Genomic DNA, 12,718 nt, shown 5'->3' with positions numbered 1-12,718 from the left:
GCAGAGCTGTGTGTGTATATTGTGTGTATAGCAAAGCTGTATGTGTATAGCAGAGCTGTGTGTGTATAATGTGTGTATAATGTGTGTATAGCCGAGCTGTGTGTGTGTATAATGTGTGTATAGCGGAGCTGTGTGTGTGTGTATAGCGGAGCTGTGTGTGTGTATAGCGGAGCTGTGTGTGTGTGTATAATGTGTGTATAGCGGAGCTGTGTGTGTGTATAATGTGTCTATAGTGGAGCTATGTGTGTGTATAATGTGTGTATAGCGGAGCTGTGTGTGTGTATAATGTGTGTATAGCGGAGCTGTGTGTGTATAATGTGTGTATAGCGGAGCTGTGTGTGTGTATAATGTGTGTATAGCGGAGCTGTGTGTGTGTATAATGTGTGTATAGCGGAGCTGTGTGTGTGTATAATGTGTGTATAGCGGAGCTGTGTGTGTGTATAATGTGTGTATAGCGGAGCTGTGTGTGTGTATAATGTGTGTATAGCGGAGCTGTGTGTGTATAATGTGTGTATAGCGGAGCTGTGTGTGTATAATGTGTGTATAGCGGAGCTGTGTGTGTATAATGTGTGCATAATGTTGGATCCTTGTGCCTCATAGCCTTAGAGAAAGCTTTCTCTAAGGCCACTTAGACTCTGGTCCCAAGTGTCGGCTTACGTCACTGTCCACGGTGGTCCAGAGGATCCACTACTACTGATCCAGACAATCTCACCATCACGCAATTATTGCTATCTGTCCCTTACAGCCCTCTCTCCCTATCTGTCCGCAAAAGGACAATTATAAAATGATTAAAGCTCTATTCAGATCCGGCCATGGATGCTGCCAAGGTCCCGCTTCCTGAATGGGATGCTCTTACCACGATCGTGGTCCAGCGATCCCAGCAGATTGCCACGCAAGTTGAACAGCTAGGTCAAGTCACTGCCATGCTATAACAGATGATGGCTACTCAGCATCAGCGCCAGGTTCCTGTAACTTCCTTTGCTACTCCCGTTGGTCTGCCTGTCATGGAACCCAGGTTGAGACTTTTCATGCCTTCAAAGTATGATGGGGACCCCAAATTGTGCAGGGGCTTTATCACCCAGTGCTCCCTGCACATTGAACTGATACCTACGCAGTTCATCACGGAACAGTCTTTGGTGGCATTTATCATCAGACTCCTCTCCGGGAAGGCCTTGCAGTTCAGTTCCGTACCCTGACCTCTGAACTCTCCTAGAATGATGCAGCCCTGACTGCAACCTTTAAAAAAGGACTGTCGGCCCAAGTCAAAGACGCATTGGGGCTCATTTACTAAGGGGGCGAATCGCCGGGTTTCCCGAATATTTTGCGCCGCACACGTGATCGGATTGTGTCGCATCGGAGTGGGCTTGCATGCGACGGAAATCGGGGACATGGCCGCCGGAAAACCCAACGGATTCGGAAAAACCACCGAATTTTTTTAAAAAATTGTGTCGCAAGATCAGCACTTGCATGCACCGAGGAGAAGAAGGTGAACTCTGGCGGACCTCGGTGCAGCAGCAACACCTGGTGGACATTGGGCGCACGGACCTTAGTGAATCTCGGCAGAACCCGAATCCTTGACGGAGAACGTGACGCTGGATCGCGACTGGACCGGGTAAGTGTGAGTGGTCTCATCACACTGGCCACCCAGATTGATGTGCGGTTTAAGGAGCACACTGCGGAGTTACGTCTTGAGCATCCGCAAGCCCGGGTGTAAAGCGATGTTTACCTTGCTTGGCGCCTGCCTTCCAACGGCCGCTCCAGCCTCCGTCTGCACCGTCTGCAGAGGAACCTATGCAGGTCGACAGTACCCGACTTTTCCTCCAGGAACGTTCCAGACAACGTCAGGAGGACCTCTGCCTGTATTGTGCCAGTCCGGAACACTTAATTGGGGCTTGTCCTGCCTGTCCCCAACATCCGGAAAACACCATCACCTAGTGCCTGAATATTTCCGTCTTGCTCTGGAACAGGTGCCCAGTTCCAGATTTTGGCCTTCTTGGACTCGGGCTCTGCAGGGAACTTCGTGGATGCTGCTCTGATCTCCCGGAATCACCTTCCCGTGATTTGCCTCGAGAAGCCTTTGGTCATCTCCCAAGTCGGTGGCCAAATCCTCTCTGACCTGGTCCAGTACCACACCAAGCCTCTGTCCTTGCAGGTCGGTGTGTTGCACAAAGAGAGATTGGGGCACATTTATCAATCAGCCTGAAAGTCAGAATATTTCCAGTTGCCCATGGCAACCAATCACAGCTCAGCTTTCATTTTACCAGTGCTCATGAATAATTTAAAGGGGAGCTGTGATTGGTTTCCATGGGCAACTAGAAATATTCTGACTTTCAGACTGCTTGATAAATCTGCCCCATTGTCTTTTTATGTGCTACCACGGTCCACATCCTCCATCCTGTTGGGTCTACCGTGGTTGCCGCTCTACCCAGCCATTCCTCCCACTTATGCATATATCAGTGTCTAATTGGCTGTGAGTTCATTTATGCCATAAGCAAGGTATATAAATCTGAGATCAAACCCTTTGAGGTGGAATTATTGAGACTAATCTGTTCAAACGCAGTTGGGGGGGGTATTTGGGCAGATCCCAAGGTTTTAAGACAGAATTGGTAAATCTGAGAATAAGTATCAGATGCTGGGATAAATTGTTCAGATGCTGAGCAGAGATCAGTGATTGTAAGTAGTTGTTTGGTCGTAGGGTGGACCAGGTCTTTAATTCGGAAAATGTCTATTGGTTTCCGAAAACTGACAAAGTCCGCTCCAAGTCATTGGGGTAAGTGTGGGGTGTATAAAAGGGGGGTGAGCAGGAATCTATGTGTCACCAAAGAGTAATGAATCCGACATCTGCGCCATATATCTCTAGTGAAGGAAATAGGGGCCAATAAAGATGAGTTGGGAATCTCCGTCGGTGGACCCCAGATTAGTGTACTGGGGTGCAGGCACCCGGCTGACCCAGGCAAGTGCCGGGGACCACCCACCACGGTCTATTACTTGCCCGTGGGCCCCCTTGCCCTACCCACCTCACATGTGACCTGCCCCAACCTACCCACCTTTCCTGTGAAGCGGCGCATCCCGCTTCGCGATCCGAGTCCTGCCGGCCTGCACAGCTCACGTCCGGCCTGCACATCTCGTGTCTGGCCGGCCTGGCCTGTCCGCGCACTGTCCACCTTCTCCTGTGCGGTCTCCTTCCTGAGCTTGCCACCACGTTCCCACTGGGGTGAGTATAATTGCAACATATGTAAATGCATGTATATGTGTTTGTGTATATATGTGCTGTATATGTGTTTTTTTTTGTGTATATATGCAGTATATTTGTGCTTAGGTGTGTATATATGCGGTATATTTGTGCTTAGGTGTGTATATATGCTGTATATTTGTGCTTAGGTGTGTATATATGCTGTATATCTGTGCGTATGTGTTGTATATACTGGATGTGTGTGTATATATGCTGTATATCTGTGTGTATGTTTTGTATATACTGGATGCGTGTGTATATATGCTTCATGTCTGTGCGTATGTTTTGTATATACTGGATGCGTGTGTATATATGCTTCTTGTCTGTGCATATGTTTTGTATATACTGGATGCGTGTGTATATATGCTTCATGTCTGTGCGTATGTGTTGTATATACTGGATGCGTGTGTATATATGCTGTATGTCTGTGCGTATGTGTTGTGTATGCTGTATATCTGTACGTATGTGTTGTATATACTGGATGCGTGTGTGTATATATGCTGCATGTCTGTGCATATGTGTTGTATATACTGGATGCGTGTGTATATATGCTGTATGTCTGTTGTGAGACACTGAAGGGGTTAACTGTGGATGGGCGGTATGTTTCCCCTAGGTTTTGCTATTATGCAAGGCCTTAGTGCTGAGGTTTGTGTCCAGCACCTTGGACACAGGTGGTGGGAACAGCCCAATTAGCCTCATAAGGCCGCTCAGCAGAGCTGAAGTTGTTGTCTCTCTGTAAGGAGGCTGGAGAGCACACAGCCCTGACCTCTGTGCCTGGAGCAGCCAAGTGATTTTGTATAGTGGTGAGTTAGTGGAACACCTGTATAGTTAGCACCCTGACGGGTAGGATTTTGTTTGTTTAATGCCTGAATGTAAAGGCTGTTTTATTTTGCTGCTGCAACAAACGCAGGCGAGACCTGTTTTGGACTGTACCTTGGTGTCACTGTCTTGAACTGCATCACAGCACCCCGCTACCACGGTCTCTACTGGGCCAAATCTCCCACATATGGTGCTTCGGATTGCGGGCAGTTCAAAAGACACACACCTGAAAGGCTCGCTACATCCTGCAACATTGCATGGCCTGGGTGAAAGCAGCAGGCAAATTGCAGGATAAAGCTAAGATGGAGGACTTTATTAAAGCCATGCTCCAGCAGCAGGAGGAGAGATCCCGCCAGCAGCAGGAAGAGTCCCAGGCTAATCGGCAGCTGCAGCAAGCCATGCTCCAGCAACAACAGGAAGAGTCCCGAGCTAATCGACAGCTGCAGCAAGCCATGCTCCAGCAGCAGGAGGAGAGGTCCCGCCAGCAGCAGGAAGAGTCCCGAGCCATGTTCCAGCTGGTGATGGAAAAGTTTTCTGGCTTTTTGGCAGCACCGCAAGCAACAACTACTGAGGAGTCCCATACTGGTTTGCAAGGGTACCCGGTTGTCCAGCATTCCGCACGGGCTGCAGTGCAGAAGGCTTTACAAAAGATGACGGTGACCGACGATGTGGAGGCGTATCTCAGTGTATTCGAGCGAGTAGCTGAGCGAGAGGAGTTACCAGCTGAGCAGTGGGCAGATGTCCTGGCACCGTACCTGACAGGCGAATCGCAGAAGGCTTACTACGACCTGAGTGAAACAGAGGCCCATACAAGTTCGTTCCAGCCGGGTCCACCAGTGGGCTTACTCAGAAAAATTACCCCCACGCTCCCAAATGCATGACCTGATCCATCTTGTCCGGAAGTGGCTACAACCAGAGGACTGCACCCCAGCACAGATGGTAGAGAGAGTGGTCCTCGACAAGTTCACCCGTTCTCTGCCCTCTCGGCTCCAGCGGTGGGTTGGACAGGCCGGTCCCACAAAAACTGAGGAGCTCGTGTCCCTAGTAGAGAGGTATCGGGCTACGGAGGACCTTCTACTTACCTCTCCCACACGAAGCAGTGCCAGTGACAGGGTCACCAAACCAGCTGGTAAGACTGCTACTGCGGAAAAGGGGAGACATGTCAGGTTGGGAGGGGGTTCATTGGGGGGAGTGGATACCCAGAAACCCAGTGAGGCTCGTGACAGAGGTCATGGCCGTATCCAGTGCTGGCGGTCACAATCGGTGGTCACACAGTGGAAGCCTTGCTAGACTCAGGGAGTCTGGTCAACTTTGGTTGATCCTGGACTATACAGTGGGCGGAAAGTGGGAGTGTTGTGTATACATGGGGACACTCGCGAATATCCCACTGCTGTCATCAACCTACATACACCTTGTGGTACTATTACCCATGAAGTGGGGGTGGTGGGGACCCTGTTTCATAAGGCTATTATCGGCAGAGACTTACCGGTGTTTTGGGACCTCTGGAGACGAAGACCCACCTCAGGTGCTGTTGCAGATAATGGACGTCAGGTATGTCCGGCCTTGGCCCCTGAACCCTTTGAGGCCGATGTACCCACACCAGCAGTAGGGGTGACCCCATGTGATGAATTCTCTCCCCTAGAGGTCCTAGCTGGTGAGGTCGAGGGCCACGAGGAGGTGGCCGACATGCCGGACTTTGAGATTTCCCGTGAAAATTTTGGGGCTGCACAGCTACAGGACCCTACCTTGTTTAAAGCACGGGAGAATGTTAAGGTGATAAATGGGGTACTCCAAATACCAGGGGCTGACAAAATATACCCCCGAATGGTGATTGTTGGGGAACTGTTGTACAGGGTCGACCAGATACGGGGTGAGGAGGTTGAGCAACTGGTAGTACCCCAATCTCACCGTAGGCTGGTGTTAGAGTTGGCACACAAACATGTGCTGGGAGGGCATTTAGGTGCTGAGAAGACCCGAGAGAGGATCCTGCAGCGATTTTTCTGGCCCGGGGTGTGGGAGGAGGTAAACTGGTATTGTAGCTCCTGCCCTGAGTGTCAACTTACTGCCCCGGTCTCCCACTTCAGGAGTCCTTTGGTCCCGCTACCAATCATAGAGGTGCCATTTGAACGGATTGCAATGGATCTGGTTGGCCCCATAGTCAAATCCTCAAGGGGGCACCAATACATCCTAGTTATCCTGGACTACGCTACGCGGTATCCCGAGGCGATTCCATTAAGGAACACCTCCTCCAAAAATATTGCTAGGGAGCTGTTCCAGATGTTCTCACGCACAGGCCTCCCCAAGGAAATCTTGACTGACCAGGGTACCCCATTCATGTCTAGGGTAATGAAGGAGATGTGTAAGTTACTGCAGGTAAAACAGCTCCGCACCTCTGTGTATCATCCTCAGACAGATGGCCTGGTCGAGAGGTTTAATAAGACCTTGAAGGGGATGCTAAAGAGGGTGGTCAGCAAAGATGGGAAGGACTGGGATTGTTTGTTGCCCTATTTGATGTTTGCCATACGTGAAGTTCCACAGTCCTCCACGGGTTTCTCACCCTTTGAGCTGTTATATGGCCGTTCCCCACGTGGGCTTTTGGATGTAGCCAAGGAGACCTGGGAACAGGAGAGGACCCCCCACCGTAGTGTGATAGAACACGTCTCCCTTATGCAGGACCGCATAGCGGCGGTAATGCCCCTTGTAAAGGAGCACATGACAAGGGCACAAGAGGCCCAGTGTAGGGTCTACAATAGGTCAGCCAGACTCAGGACCTTTAACCCAGGCGACAGAGTGCTAGTTCTGGTGCCCACCGTGGAGAGCAAGTTCTTGGCAAAATGGCAAGGACCATATGAGGTCATGGAGAAAGTGGGGGAGGTAACCTACAAGGTATCTCAGCCGGGGAGGAGGAAACCCGAACAGATATACCACGTGAACCTCCTAAAGCCATGGAGGGAAAGAAAGAGAGTCCCTGATGGCCATGGGAGTAGAAAAGGCATCTGTCCCCAAGAAGGGGACACCGGAGGTAGGTGTACCCGATGCCAAGGTGCCTGAAGTACGGATCTCGGAGTCCCTCTCCAGGGCCCAGATTCAGGAAGCGAAGGAGTTTGTGCTCCGAAATGTGGATGTGTTCTCTAAGTTACCGGGACGTACTTCAGTCATCAAGCATGACATCATAACCGAACCCCACATCCGGGTACACCAAAAACCCTACCGGGTCCCCGAAGCACGCCGGCTTGCCATATCCAAAGAAGTCAGGCAGATGTTAGACCTGGGGGTTATCGAGGAGTCTAAAAGTGACTGGTCGAGTCCTATTGTGTTGATTCCCAAACCTGATGGTTCCCTACGGTTCTGCAATGATTTTAGGAAGTTGAACGAGGTGTCCAAATTTGATTCTTATCCCATGCCCAGGGTTGACGAGTTGATAGAACGACTTGGACAGGCTAGTCCACCCTTGACCTGACAAAAGGGTATTGGCAGGTGCCCCTTACTGACAAGGCCAAAGAGAAGACCGCTTTTGTTACTCCTGACGGGCTTTTTCAGTACGTGGTACTCCCCTTTGGGCTACATGGGGCCCCCGCCACATTCCAGAGGTTAATGGATCTCCTGCTAAAACCTCACCGGAGATATGCCTCGGCCTACCTGGATGACATCATAGTTTATAGTACCGATTGGGAGAGTCACCTGGCCAAGGTGCAAGCAGTGGTAGACTCCCTGAGGGCAGCAGGGTTGACAGCGAACCCCCAAAAATGTGCACTGGGTCTGGAAGAGGCCCATTACCTGGGGTACCGTATTGGGCGAGTTGTCATCAAACCCCAAGTAAATAAAGTGGAGGCGATCCAGCAGTGGCCACGACCTATGAGCAAGAAGCAAGTGAGGGCTTTCCTAGGCATAGTGGGCTATTATCGCCGATTTATCCCCGATTTTGCTACCATAGCGGCACCCCTGACTGATCTGACCAAGGGTAGCAGGGCGGTGATGGTCAAGTGGAGTGAAGAGGCTGAGGGGGCGTTTCAGCGACTTAAGACGGTTTTGTGCGAGGGACCGGTACTGATCACCCCTAACTTCACCAAGACCTTTATTGTGCAGACTGACGCTTCTGACGTGGGCTTAGGGGCTGTCCTGTCCCAAGTAGTGGAGGGTGAGGAACATCCCGTGACATTCCTGAGCCGCAAGCTCACACCCCCTGAGAAGAACTATAGTATAGTTGAGAGGGAGTGCTTGGCAATAAAATGGGCTCTGGAATCCCTGAGGTATTACTTAGTAGGGCGACAGTTTACACTAGTGACCGATCACTCTCCCCTCACCTGGATGAGTCAGGCCAAAGAGAGGAACAACAAATTTGATGGTCCAGCCGACAGCGGTGATCTTTTAGACTTTTATTTCGTCAAATTTTAAATATCCACAGTGTTAGTCCATAATTCCTACGCGTTTCAAGCGAACGAGTCGCTCTTAGTCATTCCATGACTAAGAGCGACTCGTTCGCTTGAAACGCGTAGGAATTATGGACTAACACTGTGGATATTTAAAATTTGACGAAATAAAAGTCTAAAAGATCACCGCTGTCGGCTGGACCATCAAATTTGTTTTTCCTCAGTACATTGCCTGTGCAAGCCAGGCAGGTTTCGTGCCGACTCCAACGTGACCAGGGAGGTGAGCTGGGAAACCGCTTTTTTTCTTCCGAATGCAAAGAGAGGAACGCCAGGGTCACAAGGTGGTTCCTAATGTTGCAGAATTTCAAATTCACGGTGGAACATCGAGCAGGAAAGCTGCATGGGAATGCCGATGCCCTGTCTCGTACCCACTGTCTGATGGCCAAAAGTGTTCGCCCCCACAGGGTCAAACAGAGGGGGAGGGTATGTGAGACACTGAAGGGGTTAACTGTGGATGGGCGGTATGTTTCCCCTAGGTTTTGCTATTATGCAAGGCCTTAGTGCTGAGGTTTGTGTCCAGCACCTTGGACACAGGTGGTGGGAACAGCCCAATTAGCCTCATAAGGCCGCTCAGCAGAGCTGAAGTTGTTGTCTCTCTGTAAGGAGGCTGGAGAGCACACAGCCCTGACCTCTGTGCCTGGAGCAGCCAAGTGATTTTGTATAGTGGTGAGTTAGTGGAACACCTGTATAGTTAGCACCCTGACGGGTAGGATTTTGTTTGTTTAATGCCTGAATGTAAAGGCTGTTTTATTTTGCTGCTGCAATAAACGCAGGCGAGACCTGTTTTGGACTGTACCTTGGTGTCACTGTCTTGAACTGCATCACAGCACCCCGCTACCACGGTCTCTACTGGGCCAAATCTCCCACATAGTGCATATGTGTTGTATATTCTGTATATCTGTGTGTATTTGCTGTGTATATTGGATGTGTAGAGTTCACTGTTAAGGGGCCCACTGAGGCTCTATCACCCAGGGGCCCACTGAAACCTGGAGGCGGCCCTGCTGGGGTGTACCGGAGGGCTAACCAAAGTTTTTCAATCTCATTCCACCTATTAAAGGCAGGAAAGGATGTCCAAGAGACTATATGCAGCACCTATGTTGTGTAATAGTACATGGTTATCTCTGGGATACCAAGACACAAATTAAGATACAGTGCGCATGCGCCAGTGCTTTCTGACAGCACCGGCTCTTGGGAGCAGTTTCACACACGCAAGGCACGTGCATTCTTCTGATCGTGACCAAACGCTGAGCGTCATGGTGCGCCGAATGGGGTAATTTGATTCGTGTAAAAATTATTTTTTGCCGAAATTGCGATTCATCTGTATGTTTAGGTCAAAATGACCATTTTAATGGTAGACTTCCTTTAACACCTTTAATGTCTGGGTTGTTTCAAATATTTACTGCCAGGAGGTTCGATACTCAGAACATATAGTAGTGGGGATAGGGGGCATACCTGACGAGTCCCATTATTTATAGTTAAGGGGGCATGGTGAGCATGAGAGAGTCGGATCTGTGCCTTAGGGGTTGCATATAGACCCCTGAGGGCCTCCACAAGTGCCGATTCAGGCGATCTTACCACCATCGTAGTCCAGCAGTCCCAGTAAATTGCCTTGCAAGGTCAACAACTTGGACAAGTCACGCCATGTTGCAGCAATGGATGGCTATTCAGCAGGAGCGTCAACTTCATGCGGTCTCTCCTGCTACTACAGTTTGTCTACCTTCCGCAGAACCTAGGCTTTATCACTTAGTGCTCCTTGCACATTGAACTTATGCCTACGCAGTTGGTATCAGAACGGTCTAAAGTGTCCTAAATCATCAGCCTCCTTTCCGGGAAGGCCCTGGCATGGGCTACTCCCCTTTGGGACTCATTTGTTGGTAATTATGCTTTTCAGTTCCGTACCCTGACTTCTGAGCCAGCCTGGAATGAAGCAGCCCTGGTCACAACATTTAAAAAGGGACTTTTTGGACAGATTAGAGACGCACTGTCTGCACATGACCTGCCATCTACCCTGAGTAGTCTCATTTCTCTAGCCACTCAGATTGACATCCGGTTTATTGAGCACTCTGAGGAACAGAGAATTGATGCCATTCCAGTTCCAGAATGCTCCAAGGTGGCATTCATTGTCAATTTGCTCTCCAGGAAGGCCCTGGCCTGGGCTACTCCTCTGTGAGATAGAAGCGATCCAGTCACGGCCACCCATACTGCATTCCTGGCTGAATTCCGGTCCTTATTCAAGGAACCCTCCTCAGCTGAAACCTGCACCAAGGAGACTCATCTGTGGGCGAATATGCTGTCAAGTTCCGCACCCAGGCTTCCGAGCTCTCCTGGAACTATGCGGCCTTGTCAGCAACTTTCAAAAAAGCACTGTCTTCACAGGTCAAAGATGCATTGGTCGCCCGTGACCTGCCGGCTACTCTGAGTGGTCTAATCACCCTGGTCACTTGGATAGACTTGCGGTTCATGGAGCATGCTGAAAAAATGCGCCATGAGCAACCGCAAGTCCGGCTCTCACGTCTGCCACGCTTGGCTCCGGTTTCCCATAGGCAGCTCCAACCTCTAGCCGCTTAGTCGGCAGTAGAGCCAATGCAAGTTGACAGAGCCTGACTCACGGCCAAGGAACGTTCCAGACGTTGTCAAGAAAACCTCTGCCTGTACTGTGCCAGTCCCAAGAAACCCCATTGGGGATTGTCCAACGTCCGGGAAAAGCCAGCACCTAGAGCTTCTGGGAGAGGCGCAGCTAGGAGTAAATTCAGCTTCTCCACGCCTGACAGTTCCTGTGCTCATCAGTGTTGGTACCAGCGCTCCTGTGCAAGTCTCAGTATTTTTGGACATCATCTACCATGGCTGTAACTCCACGCTCTGGTTCTCAACTGGAAAACTGGTGCGATCCTGCGATGGAGTCCTGAATGCCACTCACGTTGCATGGTGGTACCACTACTTGTTCTGACTTCCTCTGTGTCTCCCAAATCTCTGGAGGGTCTGCCAGCTTGTTACCTGGGCTTTGCGGGTGTTTTCTCCAAAAAACAAGCAAAGACTTTGCCACCGCACCATCCCTATGATTGCCCTGTGGATCTACTGCAAGGTGCCTCACCTCGTAGAGGCCGTGTCTACCCTCTTTCTTGAGACGGCTGCCACGTCTGAGTACATCAAGGAGAACCTGCAAAGAGGTTTTAAATGCAAGTCCTCCTCTCCTGCTAGCTCAGGGTTCTTCTTTGTCTCCAAGAAGGACAGCTCCCGACGTCCCTGTATTAACTGTTGTGGGCTGAACAAGGTCACGGTTAAAAAACGCTACCACTGCCATTGATTACAGAACTCTTTTATCGCCTGCATGGTTCCAGGGTGTCCTTCAAGCTGGATCTCCATGGTGCTTATAATCTCACCCGGATCCGTAAAGATGATGAGTGGAAGACAGCGTTTAATACCCGTGATGGCCACTTTGAGTATCTTGTGATGAAAGTTCTTGGCCGGCTCCGTGCCAATAGTCTCTAAGCCAAATTGGATAAATGTCAGTTTTACCAACGCAGCCTTCCATTCCTCGGCTAAATAATTTCGACAGAGGCCTCCAGATGGATCCTGCTAAACTGTCTGCAGTTCTACAATGGCCACGCCCATAAGGTCTGCGAGCCATATAAAGGTTCCTGGGTTCGCAAACTATTATCGTCAGTTTACTCCACATTTCTCCACTCTAGTGTCTCCCATCGTGGCACTCACCAAGAAGGGTGCCAATACCCGTGCCTGGCCTCCCGCAGCTGAAGAGACCTTCTCCAGGTTGAAGCCTGCTTTTTCCTTGGCTCCTGTGCTCACTAGGCCTGACACAGACAAAACCTTTCATCTCGAGGCGGCTGCCTCCAGCTAAAGGAGTGGGAGCGGTTCTCTCCCAGAAAGGACCAAAGGGCCGAACTCTCAAATGCAGCTTCTTTTCAAAGACTTTTTCTCCCGCCGAAAGAAATTATTCGATTGGTGACAGAGAACTGTTAGCCATCAAGCTTGCTCTGGAAGAATGGCAGTATCTAGTATCCCAGTCAAGCCCGTTGGTCCTTGTTTTTCTCTCGCTTCAACCTGCTGATTCAATTCCGTCCTGCAGTTAAGAATGTTAAAGCTTGCCTCTTCTGGCAACACTGTCATCTGGGTGGTGACGGAACGGTTCTCCAAGATGTCCCATTTTCTTCCCATTCCAAGTCTTCCGTCTTCTCCTTGGCCTGCCAGTTTGTTCTTCAAACATATCTTCCGGCTGTAT

At 50.2% G+C, this 12,718-nt stretch overlaps 1 protein-coding gene across 1 annotated transcript in view; it reads right to left on the bottom strand.

The window, feature by feature from the left end:
- Positions 1-12,718, bottom strand: part of LOC140066004 (uncharacterized) — a 65,513-nt gene that overhangs the window by 40,917 nt on the left and 11,878 nt on the right. The window contains 3 exon segments of the mRNA XM_072113569.1: positions 3,048-3,209; positions 11,806-11,966; positions 12,193-12,333. Coding sequence (XP_071969670.1) covers positions 3,048-3,209; positions 11,806-11,966; positions 12,193-12,333 — 464 coding nt within the window.

Source organism: Engystomops pustulosus, chromosome 6 (assembly GCF_040894005.1).
Source record: "Engystomops pustulosus chromosome 6, aEngPut4.maternal, whole genome shotgun sequence".
Lineage (NCBI taxonomy): Eukaryota > Metazoa > Chordata > Amphibia > Anura > Leptodactylidae > Engystomops > Engystomops pustulosus.
Note: the sequence above shows the minus strand (reverse complement) of the source record. Positions and strands in the feature narration are given on the sequence as shown.